This window comes from Ambystoma mexicanum, chromosome 14 (assembly GCF_040938575.1).
Source record: "Ambystoma mexicanum isolate Mex_15411 chromosome 14, UKY_AmexF1_1, whole genome shotgun sequence".
Taxonomy (NCBI): domain Eukaryota; kingdom Metazoa; phylum Chordata; class Amphibia; order Caudata; family Ambystomatidae; genus Ambystoma; species Ambystoma mexicanum.
Genome location: NC_090940.1, coordinates 96146675 through 96174344, shown reverse-complemented (window position 1 = coordinate 96174344; position 27670 = coordinate 96146675). Strand labels below are relative to the sequence as shown.

The window sequence follows — 27670 nt, the reverse complement described above, 5'->3', positions numbered from 1 at the left end:
CAGATGGCCTCACTGCAATATTCGATAAAACATTCAGCATGCAGCTGTGCAGTTATCAAACTGACCCGTTTAACGAGTTTCAGGAGGCGGATAGAATTTCGCCGTCCATGGAAATGGCTCATATTACCGTGATCCCAAAACAAGGGAAGGGTCCACAGTGGAGTTCCTCCTATAGGCCGATTGCGCTAATCACTGTGGATGCTAAGCTATATACGAGGGTTGTAGGTGCTAGGCTAGAGGGGGTTTCTACCATCCCCGCTTTCACAAGACCAGTTTGGTTTCGTCCAGGGGAGGAACACGTTTGACAACATAAGGAGGATATTACACATAGTTAAAACTGCTACAGAAGAGAAGATGACACCCACGTTTCTACTGACGCTAGATGCCGATAAGGCATTTGACTGATTAAACTGGGTGTTTATGTTTCAGGTACTGCACAGAATGGGGGTGGGTACCTATTTATTTTTAAATGGATTAAGCCACATATAAGGAGCCTGTAGCTAGGGTGAAGATAAATGGGAGGCTTACGAAAACTCTTCCCAATCCACAAGGGGACCGAACAGGGGTGTTACTTGTCTCCCCTTCTCTTTGCTATAGCTATGGAACAATTTGCTCAGATAATAAGAGGCAGGGACTATGCAAGGGCCCAAGTGGGCAAGCTTGCAACACAAGATAGGACTGTTCGCAGAGGCCTTAAATGCTGATCGTTACTAAACCAGAGCAATCATAGAAGAAATTTAGGGTGAGATAGGGTAGTTCTCAAGGGTCTGGAAATTCAAGATAAGTCTCAAAATCTGAAATTCTAAACTTAACAGTGGGATGAGTTGGGGCATCTGAAAGCCAGAACCCTGTTCTGATGAGCAGAGGGTGTGGTTAAATATCTAGGAGTAGACATAACAGCAAATTTGCAGCAAATCTTTTGAGCAAATTACCCTCCCTTGCTTCGCCAAATAAAAGAAAACCTGGCCGGATGGAGGCTTATATTTATCAGGGCTCTGAGAGATTTCTAATGGTAAAATGAACTCATTAACTTCATACGGAATGGGAGGAAGCTGCATACTGGGAAAATTGTTGTATAGGACCAAAGTAGTAGGAGGGATGGGGTGCCCAAACAAAATGAAGTACTTTCAGGCCACACAACTACACGTGCTCGCTGAATGGGAAAGAGGCTAATGGGAAGCACTGGGTACGAATGGAGCAAGTGATTGTAGGTGAATACATGTGGAAAATCCCATGGTTAAGAAGGGAGGACAGGTCAAGAGGGCTCAGAAAAAACCCAATAACTAAATATACCCTGGAGGTATGGGTCAAAGTGAACTGAAGGTATATGCTGGCCCCATGGTCGTCAACACATACACCCCTCTTCAGGAACCCTGCCTTTTCCGCCAGAAAAAGAGCATAGCAGATTTCAAAGACGGATATCATGGGTCAGAGAAATTAGAGACCTATATGACTCAATGCCCCACAAAAACCTTTAAGAATGCTGAAGAGATCAGGCTGCAGAAGGGCGATAGCTTTACATACCACCAGATTAAACACTGGGTGACCAACCCCTGAATTGAGGGAGTGGGAGAGGTTAATATCGGACAGTGGCACCAGCAGGGGTCTCATCTCCTCCATGAACAGAATCTTACTGGAAGAGGAACGACTGCCACAATTGCAGGCGAGAAGCAAATGGGAGGCAGATGCAGACAGGCACTTCACAGACAAGGAATGGGGGGGGGGTCAAGCAATTCAAGGGGCGTTTGGGCTCTACAAATCGGAACAGAGTCAGGAATTGCAATATAAAATCCAGCATGGATTGCACTGCAGACCAGAACAAATGTACAAAATGTGCAGAGGTAGCTCTTCACTATGCTGGAGAGAACGCGGAGGGGGGCGGGGAAGGTGGAGGGCACAGGGAGCACATATGGTGGGGCTTGCCAAACATGCAATACTTCTAATAGAAGGCGAAACCGAAAATCGTTGGGATCTGTAGGATTGAATTGAACATGCCGCTGGTCTTCCTTAATATTCCAGCAACAGGAGAAACTAGGATTAGAGGGAAGGCTTGGAATCTGATGTGCTAAAAGGTGCATTGCAAGGCAATGGCGGAGGAGGGGGCACCCTTGATAGTGCAGTGGTATTATGCGATTTGGGAAACCCTTAGTATGGACAAGAGGACAGCAATTATCCATGACGACAAATTGTTTCAGCAAGATTTGGTCACCCTTATTACATATGCCCTCAGAGCCCTTCATTGTTTATCCATCCCTAAATGGCGGAGCCTACTGGATAGCCTACAGGAAGATTATTAGGAGGTGAACAGGCTAGTAAGTAGGCATTCAGACACTTGGCATCGATCTGGGGGGGTGGGAGGGGGTTCTAAAAACCTGATTGTTGAAAACAGTGTGATGTTAAATTTTACTGTTGAAGCATTTGGAGATGGAGCACATGTTATGGCTTTGTAAAGGTGTAAAAGATATTTCTTTTGACTGTTGGATAACTGAACTGTTTAAAAAATGCATATATTTGCAGTGAATAAAGTACTGGTTGGAAACAAATGTATGTGTTTGTCCAGTTGTGTTAGGATAATCTTGCATGTGAAACCGATGGTAAACTAGTTCTACTGAAACCTATGGTAAACTAGGTCTACTGGCAGTCAAAAAGCAAGTGAAATTCATATTTCAGTGTTTCTCTCCAAGATGCCTCATTTCTAATTACAACCACTACTATTTTCAACACTGTTTAACTGGCTATTATCAGGGAACAGCCACCAAATTACCACTAACTGGATGGGGCGGGAAAGGCATAAATAGAGGCTCACTTGTTATCCCTAAATGAATAGCAGCATGCCTTGCCTAGTAGGTGGGCAGACTTATCAAAGAAATATCACCAACACAGGGGTGGAAAAGATAAGGGGCATCAGTGAGGATTTTTTAGAAGGTGCTCAGATATCTTCTTAAGTGAAAAGCTACAGAGATTTAGTAAGCAGATACAAATGAAGTAGGTTGGTTTTAAGTCTCTCCTTTGAAAATAAAGTACAGTAGACCTGGTACGAGCATTGCATTTGTTCAAATGCCCAAGTACAACTTTTTGTAACTTCAGCAGACACAAATTAGGAACATATTAATATATTCCTAAATGGAATCCGAAAAAATAATTGCATTTACCAATTTCCCATAAATGTCAGTGAAAACTGCTGGCAAAAGGAACCACGAGACTGCAGCAAAAAAGAAAATGTATGCACTTAAGGTGCAAGAACAAACTACTTTAATATTGAATGCTTCTGGGAGCTTTACCTGGAGGGTAGGGACGTTAAAGTACCTAATATGCAGCACAAAGACCAGATTATACCTAGATATTAGTTTAGCTGAAAGTTATTGCTGTCAATATTGGATGTGGGAGTCAAAGGGACTAAATAGTACAAACATTTAATTTGGCTTTATCCATACCTGCCATCATCAACCCATCATTTGTTTGATGTAAAGAAAGAGCACTCTGGGAGAGTTAACATTTTCAGTGGAAAGCATTTGAGGTGGAACATGCTAATGTCAATAGTGACATCCTATTTGCATACACAAACATCCATATTCTGACAAAGCATTGCATTATTTAAATACCACCCACAACAAGCCAATAAATGTCAAGCAGCATTCCAGGCAACGGTGGCCCACACCTCCTGATGTCCAAACGTTATACTTTCTCGGTCACTCATTTCAATCTTTTCTAATCCGCATTTGCTCTATATTCCTAGTTTTCACCACTTCAACCTGGGAAGTTAAACTTTTGCCAAACTTGCCCCCCTCTCAGTAACAAAATGCCTTTTCATATCCACCATATTAAAATATTTCTCTTTTGGCTGTGCTACAATGTCCTATTTTCATGCCAATCTTTTCTCCCCACCCAACGTCACAATGCGACCCGAGGGCTTTAAAAAAGCATACTAATAATTTTAAAATAAAACACAGCCAGGTCCACTTGGAAAGAGTAAAAGCACCCCACATACATTTCACTCTTATCAGAGCCCTTGCGAGGAACCTTAGTCCAGACTGCAGTGAGGCATGCAGTTCAAATGAAACCAGACTCGAAGCACAGTGTGAACAACAGTATCTAGTGGGGTATTGTGACATCATTCACTAGACCAACCCTTTCAAAAGGAGCCATTCAACTAAATGGCAAAAAGAATCTCAATTTGCAAGCGAGCCTAATGAAGCATAGGGACAACCTGAAATCATTGTGGATTGATAGAAATAGATGATTGGGCAAGGAACTAGATTTCTACAATAACTAGGGGGCTCCTTTGAACAGTTTACAGCCCCCCCCCCAAGCTTGCATTCAAAAACGATGTGTGCATCACACAAGATTAACAATGGAGGGAAATGGGGCATAAATGAACATTTGAAATACAGAACCACACACACAGTAGGTCAGTTGTCACATTTAGGATTCAAGCCCTTGCATGAAATATAACACCAGCCTTTCCTCAAGCAAAGGCTATGTCGGTCTTCTTCACTTACCACCACTAGATGTAGTCCGCTTTTCCCCTTTGGGAAACGTTGCATGGTTTGGCAAACTATTCCTGGAGCGAGTAACGCATTCCAACTGAGACGCCCGACCCAAAAGACACAGCTCATCCAGCACCTCTCCCTCTTTGGCTTCTAAATCAGACTTTGAAGTGGTTAAAGGTTTTATGCTTTCAGGTGGTGCCAGCCTATTCGGGTCATTCAAGCAAGCTACAGTACCACTGTCCAGGCTGAGCACCCTGGCACGACTCTTAGCACTGTTTGCGCCAGAAGTCCTTCGGGTTGTTCGCCTCTTACTGACTCCTTCACATCCTAAATGGGAGCGATGAGAGTGTTCGGAGTCCGGGGTGCGATCTTTTGTAATGTGATATTTGGTCTTTAAGGCATTGTACCTGCCCTCTGGGGACTGGCATGAATGGGAAGTTGTACTGGAAGAGCTGTCGCTACTGAACCTGTGAGCCGACTGCATGCTTGAAGTCCTGCTCAAGTCACTTTGATCACTGGAATCTTCATCGTGACAGAAGCCGGCACCATGGGCTTTAGGACCCCCTATACCTCGAAAGGAGACATACTCTTTGTGCCGGCTCGTGTCAAAGCTACTAGCACGCTTTTTCCCTGTCCGTCGCCGGCATGATTTGTGTGCAGAGGCTGTCCTGTGGATTAAGCTAGAGGATTTTGGTCGCACATCGCCATCCTTTTGCTTGCTCCTTGCATCTTTAGCAGTTCGTGTTTCAATCAAAACTGGTGAGTTGTCACCCAGAGCTTCCATTTTCTCCCCAGCACACCTGTCAGTTTGACTAGTAAGTTCATTTGCATGTGGATTCTTGTTGGCCTCTTCCGAAGCAGATGTACTGAGACTTCTCTGACTTAGCAGCTCATCTGATGTGTTAGCATCCTTGGTGTCCAAAGAAATGCTTATTTCCACAGCGGTCCTCTCGCTACAAGTCTTTTTATCAGTAGCTGAACTGATGTCGTCCTCTGGATCACCACAGCTGCCTTCTTTCTCCACTTTCGGCAACTCCTCATGCTCGGACAACATGCTCTCCACATGGGTAGAGCTTGTATGTTCGCTTTTGTAACTGCTGATTGTACTGATGGTGTCCCTGTCCGTGCCGCTGCAGTAGCTCTCAGTTGACCCACTGCTTCTTGAGCTGAGGCTCCTCAAACTGTCCACGCTTTGATCCGCTTTCAAGGATTTGTTGCCATTTCTCGACAACTGCTGGATGCTTCTACTTTTGAGAAGTTCGTCTAACTGAAGAACCACAGACACTGGGGCATTCTCGCCCACAGATTCTTTGGACCCAGAATGGGGTTTGCAGGCTTCTAGCTCACTAACCGGATCCAGCCCCCGCCTCTGATGATAGTGTGTGAACTCGCTGAGCGACGTGTCAGGGAAAGCTACAGCTGAGCTAGAGGTCCGTGGCACACCACGTGGCCGGTGCTCTTTTCTGTACGAGTGAGAGTGCAACGGAACTACAGATGCCACTTCAGTATCACAGGCATTGGACAGGGACTGCTCCACATGGTGGTGATGGCTGTTGGGACGACAAGCTTTATCGCTGAAGTCTCTTGGCAAATCCTGGCCGACAGAAGATAGCGAAGGTTGGATGGAGATGAAGGACTCATTGGAGACAAGACGGAAGAGCTTCGGATCAGCACTTACATCTGCAGAAAGACAGATTTACGAGTGAGTAGTACTGCAAGGTTTAGCCACTAAACATTTTGCACTCAAACAAAAAGGTTTTTAAATAGGTGCAGAATATAAAACACTAAAACAAACACACACACACACACACACACACACACACGGTGTACCAAGTAAGACACCCAACTGGTGATGCCCACCAAGGTAAAAGCATGTGTCTGGGATTGCTGTTGGTACACTTGTTCAATGGAGAATTGTCTATCATTTCCATGCTAGACTGTCCTTCAGTGCAGGACCATACTGTCATGCGGAAACGATATTTCTCCTCTGTGAAAGGTATGGTGAGCTAAAACGTAATTGTAGACCCTCCTCAAAGAAGCTGTTAGTTTAAGGTAAACTGACATTTTTGCAAAGTTGTTTTACTTGCAGATTAACAGTCCTGCTGCACCTGCCATGCAAAAGAGTGGCCATACATTTGGTTACAAATGGCAAGCAGAGACAGCAGTGAAAACACATTAAAGCAACAACCATTTTCACTTGACTTTCTGCTCATTTGGGTGGTTTATCCCTAAACTGAAATCTGACATTAAAACTAGACGAACAATGTAGGGTTCTAAATCGCCACTAAAGGAAGTTCAAATGTACCCTTGACGAAAGATGAGCTGATGCTGTTTTTGTGTGCTACCAAAACATTGCTTGGCTGTTTGAATGCGTGCACCCTCCCCGCATGCCTGAAGACCTCTATGCACAACACCTCAAATGCAGAAGGTGGCTATGGAATTTAGCCAATTTACTGAACAGTCCTTAATGTTAGTCCTGCATCTCAAATGGAAAGCACTATTGCTGTACTCAGTTTCTATCCTGACTAAGCCGATCAATCTAATCTGCCCACTGCCCTCTCCCAAGCACCCAACTCGGTGCTAGGCGTCATGCCTGACAGCACAGTCTTGACCAACGTACTGAGCCTGGCAAGCGCAGCAGAGAGGCCTCTGCCAGGTGGAGATGAGGGACTCAACGTTTGCAGACCTAATAAGCACAGTAATCACTGCATCGAGCCATGCACAATACCAATACCTGAATCACATCACCAAAGTCCGCAGTGGCGTTTGGGGGCTGAAGGGCACATAGTGTAATGGGCCACACGCATATGTTTTCCTAAAGGAATTAACATGTTTGGGCATGGTTCGGTCACTTCCCAGTATGGAACACTAGGATTCAGGTCGAGTTCCTGCAGAAGTGTAGCCAACATACAGAAAAGGTAGTGAAACTACATTGACTAGGCACAACAGGGACGAGGCCCGCAAAAAGGAACAATTCATTGTTCCAGGAGTTCACTTTCTATAGGTGCCGAGACATTCAGTACCTAATGCACACAGGAGTATAAGAGCTGTCCGATACCCTCCAAGGTGGGCTCGAGCAGAGTATGTTAAGATCAGACATTCAGCAATAGCAATTTAAATGTTAATACATTTGTTAACACTGGCATCCATTTAACATCAACGATTTTGTATTACTACACAACTGCTTGTACATTTAATAGTAAGTGCAATGAAAATGCATCCCAATGCAGGATTATTCCATTCTTACATGTATCACGCCCGTAGGCCTCAGTAGGCACACGTAATAAAAGACCGTACAAGCAAGGTATAGATTAGGGGGTTGCCATGGTCCAGGAGCACAGATCCGCCAATTAGGAGACTTCCGAGTCCATGGCCTTAAAGAAAAGTCTTTATAGCCTTTTTGAAATTAATAAAGGCATGAACTATTTCTTGTAATAGGCTGAATAAACTTCCAAAGACCTAGTGGACAGGCATCAAAACCAGTGTCAACGTTTTTCAATTTAAATCTTGTCAGAAGTAGTTTGAGTCCATTGGAACAAAGGAGGCACGTATCCGGAGCCTTGTGCAAACACTGCAGCGGGTAGTCAGGGTGCTTTTCCATGTAAGACACTTGAGTGTAAGAAAGAATTGTATGTGTGGTGCGGTGAATGACCGCCAGCCAGCGCAAGGATCTCCTTGCCTGGGTAATGTGGTCTGTTCTAGTCGGCCCACACACCGCTCTCAGCTTCGTTTTTATCTACCTGTAAGGTTTCTTTAAATTACTCTTCAAGGTACCAACCAGTAGTATGTTGCAGTAGTCTCTTCTGGCTTTAATCAATGCAGTGGCCACTGATGCTACGTTGGTGGCTGAAAAATATGGCTTGATTTGCCTCATCAGTTTTGTGGTACAAGCACATAGTGCTTTTGTTTGCATAACATGTTTTTTCATGGTGATACCAGAGTCAAGTTAGTCTCCAAGAGTCTTCACCCGTGGGCTTACTTGAATGATGCGGTCAGCGATTTTAAATTGATTGTATTTGGCCTCAAGCTTTTTTTTTTATTCTTTGGCTAGAACCTACGATCATCATTTCAGTCTTGTTATTAAGAGCCAGTGAATTGGTCACCCATTCCTGAATCAGATAATATATCTCACCGATTCTGGCTGTACCCCCGTCATAATCCCCAGTCAGCTCAAAGACCACCTGGGTGCCCTTGGTATATTTACTACAGAAGGTCGAAGCGCGGACGGGTGTATATATTCAATAGAGTAGGGGAAAGACAGGCAGGCACACTGTGGAACACCACATGACAGCAACTCAGGAAGCACCCGAAATCTGTCAGAAGCCACTCTGGGCACCAACAGACCAAAATAGGAGGCCATCCAGGTGATGGGCTTGCAGAAAAAGGTGACTAAAAAGCATTTTACACATTCGCTCAACTTAGTTACTGTATGTTTAACCAATTCCTCCATCCCTATTGAGCCATTTCAAATGAAGGGATGGAAGGGTTGTATACTGGTGGAACAGCCATGGCAGGAGAAACAAAAGAACTAGCAAGTAGGAATACATTCATCTAGATGCAGGTGTGCCGTTGATTAAGTGGACAATCACAGTTACATGGTTCCTTAACCAACATTTCCAGTATTGCACTGCATCTGTTTTTTTAAAAATCCATTGGCTATCACGAGCTTGCATAAAAAAAAGGGATTACATTTAATATGTAGATGAGAAATGCTTCCAACTAGGACAATGCATAAAAGTATGCTCTGATGAATGGTAGGGCAAATTAGATCAACTCATCACACAGCTACCAGTCTACGAGGATTGGGGAGCCACCCACCCGCATCACTCCGCAGGGACATCATTGAGAGTTTCTCGCTGGCTAATTATGAAGTTTGTAGGGGATCAAGAGTAAGAGTCAGACACAGAATCAGGTTTCGAGTTTGATTTAATACTGTTATTGTCGAAATAAGAGGGGTTGAGGAAATTCTACCAGTCTATGTCTATGAGGGGTTTCCCTGCCTCAACAAAACTAATGAATGTCTGTGTCTGGATGTTCAACAAATAAAAATTCATCCATTCTGTGCCAAAAGCTCTAAACTGACCCTTACATGCTAAACTAAATACAATGCGAAAATAGGTATTTCTCTGAGCTACAAACGTATAGCTTATTAAAGTTGCAAACAAAGTTCTAAGGAGTATGAAAGAAAAGGAAATATTGTTCAAACAGGAAACAGGGGTTCCACCTTCCCCTACGTTTTTTCTGGTTTCTCCAAATCAGTCCCGTGCCTCCAATACAGCCAAAAATGTTCCGATGCCTCTCAAGGAGATTACTCTACTCTCTCCTCGAGTACCCCTTTTCATCCACGTCGTTATCACTCAGTTCAAAAAAGGTGAGGTGGGGGGGCGGATCCACGCTTGAACCCTTTTTTTTTGAAAATTTATTTTCAATGTAGAAACATAAGACATCAACATATAATACAAGAACATATGTACAAAAAATGTATATACAAAGTCACAGAAACCCACCCAACCCCTTGTTCACATCTCATTACCTACAAAATCAAAATTAAGCTCCCTTTTCACTGGTTTGCCTTTTTAAACAGTTTTCTTATATTCACTCGCTCACTTTTGTGCCTCTTGTTCCTCTTTCAAGGGTTATGATTTTCCTCCTGTGTCACTATTCCACAACTTATTCACTTGTTATTCTCCCCCTGGTTTACATTCCTGCCAGGGTTCCACTATTTTGTTTCTTCTTTTGATGCTTTTATTACTTTCAGGGAGAAGGGGTTTCTCCCTTTCTGCATCTTTAGTTATCATAGCACACTTCTCTTGAATCCTTAAAGGGGCAGGAGTCTTCCCTTATCTGTGATAGACTTTCACATGTGGGGGCTCCAACCCCTGCACTCTCTCAATCCTTTTCCCTGGTCTACTCTACCTGCCAGGGTATTGTTCCTTTATCTGATCCCGCAAAAGGGTTAGGAGTCTTCCCTTGTCTGTTTCAAGTGTAGGAATTCCGACCCCTAAACTTTCACAATCCTCCTTCCTCCCCCGGTATACTGGCCTGCCAAGATATCTTTCCTTTCTTGGGTGTGAGTGCGACACTCACCATTTGCCTGGTTCACTAACCTGCAAGGGCTTTTCCAATCTCTGGTACGCTTTTCTCTTTTATCCATCTCGGAGCAATTCTCCAGTATCGGGTCAGCGACCCTTTCTTACTTCCACTGTCTTTATTTAGGCTGCTCTTAGCGCTGTTCGCACTTGTAATAACTTCACTGCTTGTCCTTAGGCTCTCTCTCGACAATGTTCGTACTAATTGTACTGCCTTTATTTAGGCTCTTTCCTGCCACAAAGTTTCTGTCAGCAATAATGGTATTGCTTTTATTTAGGTATTGGTAAGAATTGGTCTGCCATCACTTAGGCCTGCTCTTCCAACAATGCTTGTTTCTGTAAAAATTGGTTTGCCTTCACTTGGGCTTGCTTGCGTCATACATGGCATTCACACTGAAGCGTTGTGGTAACTCGTTCCCTCTCGCTGCTTACTGGTTATGGCTGGCGTCTTCAGTGCACTTCGTGTTTCCCCCAGCATCTGCGCCCCCGGTCCATCTACCGCAGGGGTGCACAAATGGTTTTCACAGAGGGCCGAATGTACCTTTGAAGCTGCATACAGTCAGCCGGACTACTAATGAGTGGCGTGGAGCGGGGAAAGGATCACACGGCATGAGCAAGGGGGCAAAGAAAATGAAAAGGAAATCGAAAATTCCCGCTCATGAAGACGGGGCCTCCGAATAAGTACGGTGTCTTTCTTGCCCATCTTCCTCGCTCTGTTACCATTTCTGTATCTCTTTCTGTCTTTCCATCTCTTCCCTTCCTCCCTCAGAGACTCCCGGTTACTATTTGTTGCAGACTTTCTTTCGCGCCCATATGCCCCTCTCCGTATGTTACTATTTTGCTGTCTTTCTCTCTCCAGGTTACCATTTCATTTCCACTCTCCCTCCCCTCTTCCCCTCTACCAACGTTACTATTTCTATCATTCTTTCCTTCAATCCCCTCCCTTCTCTCTCCCTATGTTACCATTTGTCTGTCTTGCTCTCGCCTCTTTCTCCATTTCTATCCCTATGTTACTATTTCCGTCTTTCCATCTCTCCCTTCTCTTCTCTCTACCAACCGCTCACTCTTGAAGGTCTGTCTTTCTTAATCTCCATCTTCCCTCTCTCATGTGCTTCTCCTTAACTCTCCCCATCTTTGTCCTTTTTTGCATCTCACTTACTCCCAACACTCTCTCTCCACTATCAAATTATCACCCTTTCACTCACACACACAGAGCTATGCCGAGGGGGTCAGGGCCGGTGTGCGCCTCTGCCTCCCCATGTAATCAACATTGCATAGGTTGCTCCCCCACCACTCTGTGCCACCCGCACCCCCTTGCAGTCCTCCATTTTTCAATGAAGAGTTCTTCCACGGTTCATGCACACCCTCCCGGGCTGCACTGTCCTGCATGGCTGATCTGCTTTGGACAACCACTGCACGACTGCTCTTCCATTCAAAGGGCCCTCTCTGCTATGCAGACAGTCTGGTAGCGTTGTGCCGGATGGCACAAATTAAAGTGACATAATAAATTGGCTAACCTTTTTTCAAAAACAGGACACCCAGGCCTCATGGATCATACCTTTTGGACTGACCCAAAATAATTAACTATTATCATGCAAGCGCACAGAAATCTACTCATGCATCAGCACGAGTGCAAGTCTAAAAACAAGTGCAGCAAAATAGGTTCATGCAACAAATTAAATTAATAAATTAATGTAACGCAAAAAAGCCATTTATGCCCAATGAACAAGGAAATGCTGTCCGGGAAGTTCCTGGAATGTAGCACTACAGATTCTGCAAATGGCAAGAAGCTTTTGTTGCTTTTATTGCCAAAACACTACCCATCGGTTAATCACGACTGTCATGTGCCAAAAATGACTTTGGAATTTAAAGAAATGTCACCAGGATAAAAGGTCCTTTATCAGTACAGACAGGGACGGCACAGCGTCTGTGCCTTTCAAAAGAAAGGGGCCTCGAGCCTCAGATGGGGGCCCTCAGAGACTGTCCCAATATTGTGGCCTCTGTGACCTGCGTAGGGATATGTGGTTTGAATAAAGAGAAGCTGAAGGTGGCCGCCTGGTAATTTCTAGTCACCCTGATCGTCATGCTAATGAGGTTCTTCAAAGGTACGGTCATGGAAAGCATTGTTTCACTGTTGCTTGTGTTGCATGAGAGCGTGATGGTGTGTGTTTTTGTGTTTCGTTGGTTGGATGTCAGACGCTTCTATCATAGGTGCCCTACACTCAAATGTACAGCTAGTGAATGAAGCACCTTTGCAGTGTGCCTTTGTACAACAACTGCATTGATTGTCTTGGCGAGGGTGAGCCAGGTAGTTTAGCAGTAATACGTTGGTGCATGAAAGAGGAAGTTTGGTGACAGTGGGACTTGCATAAAACGTGCTGCACTTCAAGGCAATTGGGCTGTAAATACATGAATACAATATAGATACATACTGAAAAGTAATTTCTCACCGGGAAAGGGCAGGCTGAGCAACTAAGAGGGCTAAATGGGCGTTCCAAAGTGCCCATTCACATGCTAGTAGGTGGAGTGTAAGGCCCGTCTTTAATATTTACAATGATTAAATAGCCTTTATTACAGGGGGCAGAGCATTACAGGGAAAACAGAAGTGTCGCCTCATTGCCTTTCAACACTGGTTCCTCCACGTCAGCCACTTGCTTACAAATAAAGATGTGTTGCTACTCAGCGGGCATTCAGTGTTTCAGCTCCGTGCTGAGTAGCAGTGTATCCTTTGTAATCAAGTGTGACAGCTGACTCGCCATCTTGCGATAATTGGAAGCTATCGACCTCATCTGTATTTCCATTAGAAATGTCCCACCCGGGGTGCCTCAAGACTGCTTTCTATTCCAAACAAAGGAGGGGGCATAGATTATAATGCAGATAAAAACAAAGTTAGCAGGTGACCCCAGCAATGGTCATGAGCTAACTGTTTACTTGTGTAATAAAATGCAACCAACTGCTCTAAGTGGGTGTATCATTAAAAAATACACTCTGGTTGGGCAGCATTTCGCGGGATGAAGGTCTGCATTTGGCATGCGGGCTGTATGTTGGGCAACACAGATCTACTGTAAAGGCGCCTGGGCAGTGTTCCCTTCGCCTCTTGCTTCTGTCCTCGGCAGCTGCGGCTGCCCATAGTCTAACAGTGAACTTCTCGGACCTGGCAAATGCTCAGCACACCATGTCCGCTGAGCTCTCCACTGTGCCCTGCAGTCTGCCCGCATTTTAGCGTCCCCCACGATGTATGCACAAGACAGGTGGCTCTCCTGTCTCTGGCACTCTTTCTGCTTCTCGTTTTTCCGGTTCTCTCCAATTTGGATCACTGGCATTACTTTTAAACGCCCGGTCATTCCCTGGTTTGCTGTCTAGTTATCCTCATTGCTCCATCCCTCTTCCCCATCTCAGTACTATAAAAGGTGGGGGGGGGGTGTTTGGTAAAAGAGGTTTTGGGCTAGAGAAACCAGTATCTATGTTACAATATGCAATAGGCCATGCATGACTGTCGCAAAGGCCCTTGGTGATCAATAAACGGTATGACTGAAGGGTTATCTTGATACAGATTCTTTCCATCTCTGTGGAGCATATCCTCTCTCACATGGTCCTCCCGCAGATAGCCATCCCTAGGGACAGAGACCGGTACCTTCTGTCTTTCCCAGGCAACATAAGGGAGGCTTTCTTCCAGGGAATCAGAACGAAGCAGTCAGATTCGTCACAAGTCCCACACTGATTTTGCATGGCGCTCAAAATGTTTCATGTAGATCATAGCATGTGAGAATTGTTGACTGGTTCTAGTGACCAGCTGTTTTGAGAATCAACGTACATTTTTCAGTTTTAGGCCATGAACTATGGAACTGGATCCTGCTTCAGCTTTGATCAGTCTCTTCCCCATTACTGCTTTGAGAAGTTTAATACTTTTCTGCTTAAGTGCCAAGAAAATAAGTTTATCCTGTACTTTAAAAATAACATTTCAATGTTCTGTGCACACACCCTCCAAATGCACACTAGAAGGTACACATTTGCATAATACTCTTCCTGCCTTCTAAACAACTACTTTGCAAAGTAAGGGTTGACAATAGAAGTAGTTTCCAAATCAAACAAAATTCAGGTCTTCATATCTTTTATTGGACTATCTACAAGTATTCTGCAAAGGTAGGGATTAACCTAAAAAAAGATGCATTTTCTCACCTATACATAACACTCCCAGTTATGGGAGTGTTATTTAGGTATGAAAACCTGAACAACTATTTAAAGTTAAAGAAATAAAATTGTGAACCCAACAACGTCGTAAAGTGGGTGCAAAAAGCAATGCAGAAATAAACATTGCATCCAAGTTGATTTTTGGCCATCTGTCTATTAAAATTCACATACTTTGGTGTAAATTGGATCGGCCACCAGGGGGCGCATGAAGGAAAGGTGATCCTTCAACTCGCTCCCGTTCATTAGGAGTAAAGGGATTGAGCCCGCCATGTATCTCCCCCAAGTGGTGTCAATTTCGTTTGCCCAGAGAGACTATATGCAGCCCCATTCCAAGTTTGGGGTGAATCCAAGACAACGGCTGAGCTAGCCGTGTGAGAAGGTCCAGCCGGGCTTATACTTCACATCAGGAACTTTCCCATGCAAGTCCTGAGCGGGGCCCTCCTAGGTAGTGCCTGAGCTCCAGAGAAGACACGGTGCCTCTACCAACGGGGGGGGGGGGGGGAGATCAGCCATCTACCCAGCACACACACAATCTGAAAACCAAAAGGGGAAGGTCGACAGCAAGGACTCCCCGTGACTCACCGCATTTGGAGTGTGGGTGCAGGAGACATTTACCAGCTGACTTGGCTATCGGTCTGAAGGGAGGCCTGCAGGACAAAACTGTCCAGATACAGGGACCCAGCGTGGTAGATGGCGTATGGGGGAGCGGCACTCCGTTGGGCCATAACGGACGTTTTTAGAACCCCCCCCCCCCCACTGATAAGCTGGAGGAGACAAAGGTAACAAGTGCAATGCTCGCTGGTGTTCGAAAAGATTTCTCTTTACTGCACCTTTCCTTCCATTTTTATGGACCCCCAAACTTCTTCCTTTTATTATTATTGTTATAGGGAAACTGGTATGTCCTTCAGGCTGTTGGTACTGAGAAACAGTGTCCCTTAGTCTAGTTACTTTGTTACTATTAGTAACTTATCACTTGTGGTAACTTATGTACAATGCATTTTACAATGCAGTACAATAGGGTACACTTTGTTTTGCCCTAGAATAACACGCAAAGGATTTCTGGTTACTCTAGGTGTGCTAAATTGGAGAAGCTGGTGGCACAAGTGACTTTCCATTTTGTGGTGCTCTTCGTTTTAGCCTTACCGTGTTTGGCTACTGTGGCTACTGACCAAACATGGCCATGGCACAAGGTTTTTCGCTTGTCCTTTCGCCATCTTGTTTTTAGCCTTCTTCCTGGCCTGAGAGGCCAGGAAAATCCTTATATGGACCTCCAGTGCACAGGAAAGCAGAGACTTTTGGCAGGCTACTGGAGTGCTATGTATGGCTGAGTGTGCCCCCCTCTCTGCGCGCGCACACCTCTCTGCGCGCGCACACCTCTCTGCGCGCGCGCGCACACCTCTCTGCGCGCGCACACCTCTGCGCGCGCGCGCACCCCTCTCTGCGCGCGCGCACCCCTCTCTGCGCGCGCGCACCCCTCTCTGCGCGCGCGCACCTCTCTCTGCGCGCGCGCACCTCTCTCTGCGCGCGCGCACACCTCTCTCTGCGCGCGCGCACACCTCTCTCTGCGCGCGCACACCTCTCTCTGCGCGCGCACACCTCTCTCTGCGCGCGCGCGCACCTCTCTCTGCGCGCGCGCACCTCTCTCTGCGCGCGCGCGCGCACCTCTCTCTGCGCGCGCGCGCGCACCTCTCTCTGCGCGCGCGCGCACCTCTCTCTGCGCGCGCGCGCACACCTCTCTCTGCGCGCGCGCGCACACCTCTCTCTGCGCGCGCGCACCTCTCTCTGCGCGCGCGCGCACCTCTCTCTGCGCGCGCGCGCACCTCTCTCTGCGCGCGCGCGCACCTCTCTCTGCGCGCGCGCGCACCTCTCTGCGCGCGCGCGCACCTCTCTGCGCGCGCGCGCACCTCTCTCTGCGCGCGCGCGCACCTCTCTCTGCGCGCGCGCGCACCTCTCTCTGCGCGCGCGCGCACCTCTCTCTGCGCGCGCGCGCACCTCTCTCTGCGCGCGCGCGCACCTCTCTCTGCGCGCGCGCGCACCTCTCTCTGCGCGCGCGCGCGCACCTCTCTCTGCGCGCGCGCGCGCACCTCTCTCTGCGCGCGCGCGCACCTCTCTCTGCGCGCGCGCGCACCTCTCTCTGCGCGCGCGCGCACCTCTCTCTGCGCGCGCGCGCACCTCTCTCTGCGCGCGCGCGCACCTCTCTGCGCGCGCGCGCACCTCTCTCTGCGCGCGCACGCACCTCTCTCTCTGCGCGCGCACGCACCTCTCTCTGCGCGCGCACGCACCTCTCTCTCTGCGCGCGCACGCACCTCTCTCTGCGCGCGCACGCACCTCTCTCTCTGCGCGCGCACGCACCTCTCTCTCTGCGCGCGCACGCACCTCTCTCTCTGCGCGCGCACGCACCTCTCTCTCTGCGCGCGCACGCACCTCTCTCTGCGCGCGCACGCACCTCTCTCTCTGCGCGCGCACGCACCTCTCTCTCTGCGCGCGCACGCACCTCTCTCTCTGCGCACGCACCTCTCTCTCTGCGCCTAGTTCTGCTATTGGAAGTTTCAGCTCTTACTAGACTTTTAGGGTAAGAAGAGGATTCCTGCACCCACTCTTCAGAGATACTGGAGCAACCTGAAGGAGCCAAGACTCCTGTCCAGCTGTGAGACCAGTGAAGAGACCAGAGACCCATCTGAAGGAGGCCTGGCAAGCTACTTCTGCTGCTGTCCTGGAGGAGCCCAGTCTTGCTATTGATCTTCAGCAGTCCTGCGAGGGAGCTGCGACCCGTGGAGTGAACATCCATTCCAGACATCTGCTCAGTACCCTGTGAAGAGCCGTCGGAAGTGTCCCAGCACCATCCTGTGGCTGACCAGCTCTGAGATAAGGCTACCGTGCTGCTGACATCACAGTTCTGTGTTGAGGCCTGGAACTTGGGGATCCTCAGCTTATCCTACAAGACTTACCTCCGTGTAATTTCAGAGTCCTAGCATCAAGGGGACCCGAGGGAACGTCTGACTGCGACAAGCGAGTCCATTTGCGTCACTGTGCTGCGATGAACACCGTCTGAAACAGATTACCCGAGTCAAGTACAATCCTGAAAGCAGTCCAGCATCGTGTTTTTCTTCATTCGAGAGTACCTGCACCAGCGAAAGACACCGACTGGAGATCTGCTGGAACCGGCAACCCCTGTGAATCAAGGACTGAGGCAAACAGCAGGAAAAGGAACCTATGACCTTCTTTCATCGACCTGCTAAATCCTGTGAATAATCCGAGTACGGGGGGGGGGGTGAGTTACAGTGGTTCTTACCTGCCCCTATACTCCCTTTACAAAAGTTTTAAAAAAAAACTTTTATACAACTTTTGCTATGCTTTGCCTTTCGCGCAATCCTTCCGAAAGTTGGGGACACTTCTATTAGTTAGAATAAACTGTCCTCCAACCCTTGGAACCGTTCACTGGACCCCAGAAACCCTACCTTCATTTTTTCCTGCATCACAAACTGTCAGAACTTTTGGGCATAAGGCACCAGACAAATTAGGGAAGGACTTTTGAAGATCCGGTTAATTCTCTGTGTACCTGTGGTGCATAAACAAAGCTGTACTTTCGTTTACAGGGGTTTGATCTATATAATGCCCTACTCTAGTGACTGTATATATGTAATGTATTATTAGTGTTGTGTGATACTTCTACCCGTTAATAGTCTTTTTCATTGTGATATTTGGCCATAAATAAATATTTTTATACATACTGTCTTAGTGTAATTTGTAATTCCCATTATGTGTACTCATTGTGGGCCTTTTACAAGCTTGCCACCTCTTAGGACTTAGCCTAGACCTCTCGTCACTGCTACCTTGAACTGGTTTGGCTTCAGCTCGAGTTGTCCCTGTCACAATATAGGTTGGCATTCTAACTACCAGGACAGACAGGAGTATAGAAAATCGGTCCTGACAGCTGGCCACAACACGCTGAGAAGGGTAGACCACCTGCATCCCCGGTGTGACGGCTGTGGCTGGACCAAGAGTGGAGGCAAACAAAAGCGGGCTGACCCACATGCCCAGGCTACCTAGGGACAATGTGTTCACTTCGAGGGACATCCACAAGGCTTTGTTGCTTTCAGGCAGTGGAGAATAGACATTTAGGAGAATCCCCCCTACCCCCATCATGCAGTAAGTCGTCATACTTGGTGGGCTGCTAATGTGACGTTGCTCCCTGCGTGGGCGGTTGGCTCTCAGGGCAATGTAGTGTTCCCTAACTTTGCACTTGTGCTCACCAGTACGCCTCGGCCAAGTTCCGTTGCTGCTAAAAATTGTGAGTTCCAGGCCCCCACAGTCTGATCAACGGGGGTCCTCGTGCCTTCCACTGTGAAAGCACCATTTGGGAAAGGAGAGTGATCCCTCGAGCTCCCACTGCCCCGGGCTCACCTAGCGTCTGGAGGCTTGGGAATCTGAACCACTCCACTGGGCAGGGGCGCTCAGAGAAGAACTAAGGACTGGGAACATCTAGATTATCGCCAAGTGAGACTGGCACAAGAGACTCTGCCACAGGTAGAGTGGGTACCTCCTGCCCTGCTAAAATTCCAATCACAGACAGCAGTGTCAACGTCCTCCCATCCTGGGAAGCAATCATGGCAGAAGACCCAGCCGCAACCAGAAAGAACATTGTCGTGCTAATGGAGGCGATCAAGGGAATCTGCACAGTATTGCAGACAAGACTAAATAAAATGGATCAAAGGATGGACTCTTTAGACGAGAGGGTCTCGAGGAATTAATAACCAAACGTCCTTGGAGACGATGGAAGCACAAAGACATGTGAATTTCAGCACTGGAGCGCAGGCACCCAGACTCAATTGAAGATGGATGACTTCGAAAATAGGGAACGAAGGAACAACCTCTATTTCTTTGGGTTGCCCAAAAAGGAGGGAGAATCTGAGCGACATCAAGCGCTCCATAACGGAGTTATTGAGGCTTCTCTTCGGCTATGACTATCGACAAACCCACAATTTATAGAGCCCACCGTGCTGGAGGAGCCACTAGAGGCCCGAGAACAATCCCAACCAGATTTCATTACTATTCTGAAAAATTGAAGATTCTGGAGAGGGCCAGGAAGGTGGGCCCTCTGGACTATGGCTCTGCCAAAATAACTATTTACCAAGACTGGTCAACCTTCACATTGGAGAGAAGACAATGAGGCCCCCTCATGAAATAGCTAAATGAAAAGGGGGTACGTTATCGCTGGGTGTTGCTCATCTCACTTTCTTTTGAACATGACGGCTACTCCTACAAGCTAGTGACAGAAGACTATATCCAAAAGGTTTCAGCAGAGCTAATGGAGGATTCGGGACCTAGTCAACGGAACTCTGAGCTTGCAAGTGAAAGGTCTGCTGGTCAGAGCCCAAGGCAAGATAGACACAGGATCCCAAGATGCCGCAAATTTAAGAAACACAACACTCCTCCAGGGGTGAAGCAAGGCAGATGACCAGGCCCCCGAAAGCTTTAGTCTGTGTTCAGTGATGGGAGGCAACCTTGAGGTCACTTTGGGGAAGTTGCTTTACAGATTCATTGCTCTGATAGCGGGGGCTTGACGGAATAGAACAGAAAAAGACAGCCTGGGGGAGGGGGGGCGTTAAAGTTGTGAGTTTACGTACGTATTATGACAGTTTGATTTTTTTGCTAAAACCATGGTTCTCAGCGGTACCAATCATTTAAGCATTAAAATGGGAAGGGCTCCCGAGCGGGAGGAGGTATGTGATATCATGGCTAAGGATAAACTATGGCAGTGGGTAATTTTGTAATCGGCTCCCTCTATGTACGTGGTTCTCAATTCCCGCCAAGTAAAAGGTCATTGGTCCTTCCAGAATTTAAGAGGGCAGGATTGGACTTGCTGTGTCTGCGGGAACCTCACTGGGTGAGGGATAAGGAACCCCATCTGAGATCTAGATTAGTGGGTGAAAAGTATGGAGCCTCGGACACGAAAAAGAAAAAAGGTGTGGTATTGCTGGTCTCGGCCCACCTGGAATTCCAGGCGGATGAAGTCTTGTCAGATGTGAATGGAGGCTATGTTTTTGTCAAGGGGAACATTAACAAACCCCAGACTACCTTGGGCTCAATCTATGCCCCGAATCCGGGTCAGTGTGACTTCTGGGAGGGGGTGAGAGATAAGTTGGTCATATTTGTCGAGGGCCGTATAATTGTAGGAGGGGACTTCAACATGGTGTGGAACCTAAGAAAGATTGCAAGAGGCTGGTGAAGTTGAGGCACGAAGTAATGAGGGGAATTTGCTACGTTTTATAAATATTAACAACGCCCTCGGCTTGGTGGGCTCGCTCTCACTGTACAGAAGGAGATAGGCCATTTACATATTTCTCGATAGTCCACAATTATTGTTCAAGGATTGATCTAATTTTTGTTGACTTGAATCTTAAAGCTCAGGTCTTAAGAGTCCCATATTGCACCAATCCTGTGGTCCGATCATGACATGGTGAAGGTGGTATTGGATATAGATTACGCCCCAACTTTCCGTGGGCACTTAGAGGTGTAACGACTTCCTCTTGAAGCATAAGGAAATTGCACAAGAGCTATTGAACGCAAACAGTATTTCACTTTCAATGGCACGGGAGAAGTGATACTCCAATCCCTGTGGGATGGGTTCAGAGGCACAATAAGGGGGGGGGGGTCCTGATCAGGATAGGTTCTCGGAAGAAGAAATAGAGGGCAACACAGGTGGCTACACTTCATCAGAAGTATGGAACAATTACAGACAGAAGGTAACCAGAGTAATTATATGTCCCCTGCAATCGCGAGCAAACTGTGGATACAGAGCACAATTGAATGCAATTGTGGTCCAAGATACTGAGAAAAGGCTCATGTTTCTGAGACAGAAGTACCACAAAAAAGGGGAAGGGAGATAAGATTCTCACGTGGAGATTGAGGGAGGGAAAGAAGGAAGATGATAGGATGTTTTGAATCAGAAGAGGAAACAGTCAGACGGGACCAGAGAGGCATAGCAGAGGAATTTGCAAATTATTATGGCAAACTGTATGCGTCGGAATGGGAGGGTCAAGAGGAACAAATAGATACATTGTTGGTGGGGGTGGGTTTGCGCCTCCCGGGTCCAACGTATACTACGGCAGAGAACCTTGACACCCCCATTACAGTGGAGGAGGTGGTATCAGCTATCAAAGATATGAAGGGGGTAAGGCGCGTGGGCTTGACAATGAAGTTTGACAAACTCTTCAGATCTCTTCTCGCCCACTACTTAGATAACTTTTCAATGCTTGCCTGGAGGGTGAGGCCCTCCCCAACACAATCTTGATGGCAAAGATAATTGCGATTCATAAGGATGGTAAAGACCCCTCGAAATGTTCTGCCTATAGACCCATTTCCCTCCTAAAGAATGTGAAAATTCTTGCAAAATTTCTTAAGGGGTAGATTGTTGAGGGTACTACCAACATTTGCTCATAGCGACTACGTGGGCTTTATCCAGGGGAGGCAAGGCTTAGACAACATACAGAAAACCATGAAAATTATTCACTGCATTCAAGCAGGAGACCAGGAGGCCTGCTTTGTTTCTCTTGATTCAGAGAAAGCCTTCAGTAGGGTTGAGTGGCCCTTTATGATTAAGGTTCTTGAGAGGATGGGGCTCGGGACGAACTTTTGGAAATGGGTTCTAGCGCTTTATGGGGGCCCCAGAGCGTGTGTTCAAATAAGGGGTTTTCTGAGGTGATTAAATTGACAAGGTGCACGAGACAAGGTTGTCCGCTCTCCCCCTGTTATATGCCCCAACCATGTAACCAGCAGCGGTGGCAATACGAGAGAGTCAAAGTATAGAAGATATATCAGAGGGGAGGATTGAATGTAAACTGTCGCTCTTCGCGGATGATATTGTGGTATATCATCAATATACCACAATCGCTCCCAGCTCTAAATGAACAGACTGAGATAGGACCTTCAGTCGGGCCTCAAAATCAATGTACAGAAACCATGTATCATACCTATTCAAACACAGATTGCTTTATTGGACCCAAGGAGGTGTTACATGGGAATGAGAATTGAACACATCAAAATTCCATATATGGGGATCCAGATTACAAGAGATTTGAGAGAGATGGTGCGAGTGAATTACCACCCTCTACTAGTGCAGCTTAAAGAAGACCTGAACAGGTGGATCCCTTCAGTTTTGACCTGGTATGGATGCCTAACCTCCGTCAAAATGAATATACTCCCTTATGTACTTTGTTTGCCTCCAACCCAGGCCAGCTTCCAGAGAGGTTCTTCCTGGACTTACTGGGAGATATCCGCAAATGTATTTGGAGCAATAAGACACCTGAGGGTGAAAATGTCCACTCTTATGCTTCCAAGAGATGATATATGACATTTATAACGCGCCTATACTCAAGTGTTTCAAGGCGTGACGCAGCAAGGGAGGGGGAACAGAGGGAAGACAAAGAGAACGATCCTACTAGACCAGGTGTCATTTGGGGGGAACCAAGCGCAGGGGAAGAGGGGGGGGGAAACCAAGCGCAGGGGAAGAGGGGGGGGGAACCAAGCGCAGGGGAGGGGGGGAACCAAGCGCAGGGGAAGGGGGGGAACCAAGCGCAGGGGAAGGGGGGGAACCAAGCGCAGGGGAAGGGGGGGAACCAAGCGCAGGGGAAGGGGGGGGAACCAAGCGCAGGGGAAGGGGGGGGGGACCAAGCGCAGGGGAAGGGGGGGGGGACCAAGCGCAGGGGAAGGGGGGGGGGACCAAGCGCAGGGGAAGGGGGGGGGAACCAAGCGCAGGGGAAGGGGGGGAACCAAGCGCAGGGGAAGGGGGGGGGAACCAAGCGCAGGGGAAGGGGGGGGGAACCAAGCGCAGGGGAAGGGGGGGGGAACCAAGCGCAGGGGAAGGGGGGGGAACCAAGCGCAGGGGAAGGGGGGGGAACCAAGCGCAGGGGAAGGGGGGGAACCAAGCGCAGGGGAAGGGGGGGGGGAACCAAGCGCAGGGGAAGGGGGGGAACCAAGCGCAGGGGAAGGGGGGGAACCAAGCGCAGGGGAAGGGGGGGGGAACCAAGGGCAGGGGAAGGGGGGGAACCAAGGGCAGGGGAAGGGGGGGGAACCAAGCGCAGGGGAAGGGGGGGGAACCAAGCGCAGGGGAAGGGGGGAACCAAGCGCAGGGGAAGGGGGGGAACCAAGCGCAGGGGAAGGGGGGGAACCAAGCGCAGGGGAAGGGGGGAACCAAGCGCAGGGGAAGGGGGGGAACCAAGCGCAGGGGAAGGGGGGGAACCAAGCGCAGGGGAAGGGGGGGAACCAAGCGCAGGGGAAGGAGGGAACCAAGCGCAGGGGAAGGGGGGAACCAAGCGCAGGGGAAGGGGGAACCAAGCGCAGGGGAAGGGGGAGAGTATTTGTATTTGTTTATTTATAACGCACAGACCATCAGGCCCGGGGGCATCAGGGCGCAATTTGTACAGGGTTGCAAAAAAAGAACATACAGGCAGATAGATTACAATAAAAGTATACCAATACAACATAATAACAATCTTAATAATTACATATATTACACATGGTACAGTGTCCCTAGGCTCCGCAGAGGAATTATCCCTGAGGTAGTTGGGAAGGTAGCAGACCGGAAATCGTGCTGGGGAATAGGCAGGCTGAGTAAGTAGGACAGATGTCTAACACAACTATTGCTGGTCAAAGAGCCAAGATTTTATTTTATTCTTGAAGGTGTTGAAGGAGTCTTCAGCTCTGATGGCAGCGGGGAGGGTGTTCCAAAGTTTGGAGGCTAGGAGAGGGAAGCTAGTGCCTCCCGCTTTTTGGAGCTTAAACCTAGGGATAGTAAGGCAGTGAGTCTGAGCAGTTCTTAGTGGACGGGCAGTGGAGTGGCGCGAAAGCCGACTGCAGATTTAGATCGGAGCCTTGTTGGCTAGGCATTTGTGCGTGAGGGCAAGCGTTTTTAGGGAAATTCTCTGCTTCACGGGTAACCACTTTAGGCTAGTTCTGGCTTCTGAGATGTGGTGGTTACGAGGGATGTTCAGGGCCGCTCGAATTGCATTTCCAGGGTCAGAGGTGGATCTAGATCAGAGGTCCGAGGATGGTGACCATACAAAGTATAAAAAGGAGTTTGTCCGGTTCCAGAATGCACTGAATTGTTGTATGCATATTCTGCGATCCAAAGGATGTCTTTCCAATTTAACTCGGATTGGTGTAACATACACCGAAGATATTGCTCGAGAGTCTGATTGGTTCTCTCGGTTTGTCCGTCGGTCTGGGGGTGGTGGCTGGTGGATAGCCGCACATCTATTTGTGCTAGTTGGCAACACTTCTTCCAAAAATGGGAGATAAATTGACTTACACGATCCAAGACTAATATGGAAGGGAAACCATGTATGCAAACTATATTCTCCAGAAATTCCTTGGCCAAGGTGGAAGCTGAAGCCAAACCTTTTAAAGGGATAAAGTGGGCCATTTTGGAGAATAGATCCACAATTACAAGGATAGTGTTGTAACCAGCACAAGGAGGCAGGTCAGTTATAAAGTCCATTGACAAGGTGTGCCATGGTGCCGGTGGAATGTCCAAGGGTTGAAGTAGGCCGGCTGGCCTTTTCTTTTGACCCTTGTTTTGGGCGCAAATTCCGCAAGACAATACAAAAGACTATGTCTTTTCTCCAAGAAGGCCACCAGAAGTGGCGTTTGATTTTTTCCTCCGTTTTAGCGATACTAGGGTGTCCTTCCATTAATGATTCATGATGATGGGCAATAACATGTTCTTGCAATTCTTTACTAGGCAGAAACAACCGCTCCTGGAAGTAGGGCAAGTCATCCTTAACGGTGTAATGAGGACCCTTTTGACTCAATTCCAGTAAGGCTGAAGAGTCTAGAAGTTGTTTTACTTGCGTTTGGATGTCCTCAATAGTTTGCAATGAAGTTAGGCCTAAGATTCTTTGTTCAGGTATGATTGGCACAGGTTCTAAACTCGAATTGGGTTCATCCATGTCAATCCGGGATAAGGCGTCCGCTTTACCATTCTTGCAGCCAGGGCGATAGGTAATTACAAAATCAAATTCCGCAAAGAATAGAGCCCATCGGAGTTGTCGTGAAGATTGAGCTTTGGCCGTCTTTAAATACTGTAAATTTCTGTGGTCCGTAATTACGGTGATGGTGTGTCTTGCCCCGAGAAGGTAGTGACGCCAAGCCTTGAAAGCAGATTTAATAGCCAGTAACTCTTTGTCGGTAATTGCGTAGTTGATTTCAGGAGGAGAACATTTCCTGGACCAAAAGGCCACAGGGTGTAGTTGGTTAGTTTCAGGGTCTCTTTGCGACAGGACAGCTCCCATGGCCGAACTGGATGCGTCGGTTTCCACAATGTAAGGGAGATCTGGGTGCGGGTGCTTCAATATAGGTGCAGAGGTGAATTTGGTTTTCAGGTCCTGAAAGGCTTGTTCGGCCTCAAGAGTCCATTCAATGCGTTTGTTTTTCTTTAGGAGAGCTGTGATGGGTTGGACTGTTTGGGAAAATTCCGGGATGAATCTTCGATAGAAATTGGCGAAGCCGAGCATGCTCTGAACTCCCTTCACCGAGCTAGGAGATGGCCATTTGAGGATGGCGTCCACCTTTCGCGAGTCCATTCGGACTCCTTGAGGTGTCAGGATGAATCCGAGAAACTCCACTTCCGTGGTATGAAAAATGCATTTTTCGAGCTTTGCAAATAGTCTGTGCTGGCGCAATTTCTCAAGAACTGCCCTAACATGTTTTCTGTGATCGGATTCTGAAGAAGAGTACACCAGGATGTCGTCAATATAAACAATGACACAGACATCGATAAGTTCCCGAAGAACATCATTCATAAAGTACTGAAAGGCAGCAGGTGCATTGCACAAACCGAAGGGCATCACCTGATATTCGAAGAGCCCAAATTTGGTGCGGAATGCAGTCTTCCATTCGTCGCCTTCTTTTATACGCACCAGGTGATAAGCTCCTCGGAGATCTAACTTGGTGTACACACAAGCGTCTTTCACCTGGTCGATAAGCTCAGGGATCAGGGGCAGAGGGTAACGATTCTTAATTATTTGATTTAGGGCGCGATAGTCTATACATGTTCTAAGGTTGCCCTCTTTTTTCGGCACGAAGAACAGAGCTGAGGAGACAGGAGACTTGGACGGGCGAATAAAACCATTGGCTAGGTACTGATCTAAATACTGACGCAAATGTAGGTTCTCAGGTTCCGTAAGAGCATAAATCCTACTACAAGGTAGTTGAGCATTGGGTACCAGATCGATTTGGCAATCATAAAACCGATGGGGAGGTAACGTGTTAGCCTGTTCCTTCTGAAAAACGTCTTGGAATTCTTGGTATTCTGACGGTAGCTGTACAGGGGTGGAAGTTGCTGAGGCTAGACCCATAACTGGATTTCTTGGGTAACAAGTTGGTTCACAATCAGGAAAACTTATCTTCTTTGCTCGCCAGTCAATTCTGGGATTATGTGTTTCTAACCAAGGAATTCCAAGAATTACTTGAAATTGTGGGGCCTTGATCACATCAAACACGATTGCTTCCCAATGTCCATCCTGACCCACCAGTGTCATTTCAACAGTGGAATGCGTTACAGGCCCTGAGGCTATTTCGGTTCCATCTACTGTAGTAATGACATCTTGGGTTACTTTCGGGCGGAGAGGGAGCTTAATCCTGGAAGCCAATTCACGGTTATGTAATTTCCAATAGCTCCACTGTCGATGTATGCTTTTATAGCATGCAACAGCTGAGGCTGTTTTGGGTCCACGAGCACCATTGGCATGACAAAATGTGAGGTCAAAGAGTTTGTTTTCAAGCTCGGCAAGCGGACCCCTACGCTTGTCGGGCTAGGTCGTTTCCCGAATCAGGTGTCAATAAATCGTTATCAGTGGCTCCAACCACCTTCTTAGTGTCATGACCACCGGGTTTCCCCTC

At 47.6% G+C, this 27670-nt stretch overlaps 1 protein-coding gene across 5 annotated transcripts in view; it reads right to left on the bottom strand.

The window, feature by feature from the left end:
• Positions 1-27670, bottom strand: part of PCNX1 (pecanex 1) — a 1666514-nt gene that overhangs the window by 1333968 nt on the left and 304876 nt on the right. For all 5 annotated transcript variants that reach the window (XM_069638600.1, XM_069638595.1, XM_069638598.1 and 2 more), the window contains exon 6: positions 4500-6170. In XM_069638600.1, coding sequence (XP_069494701.1) covers positions 4500-6170 — 1671 coding nt within the window. The remainder of the gene's footprint in view (positions 1-4499; positions 6171-27670) is intronic.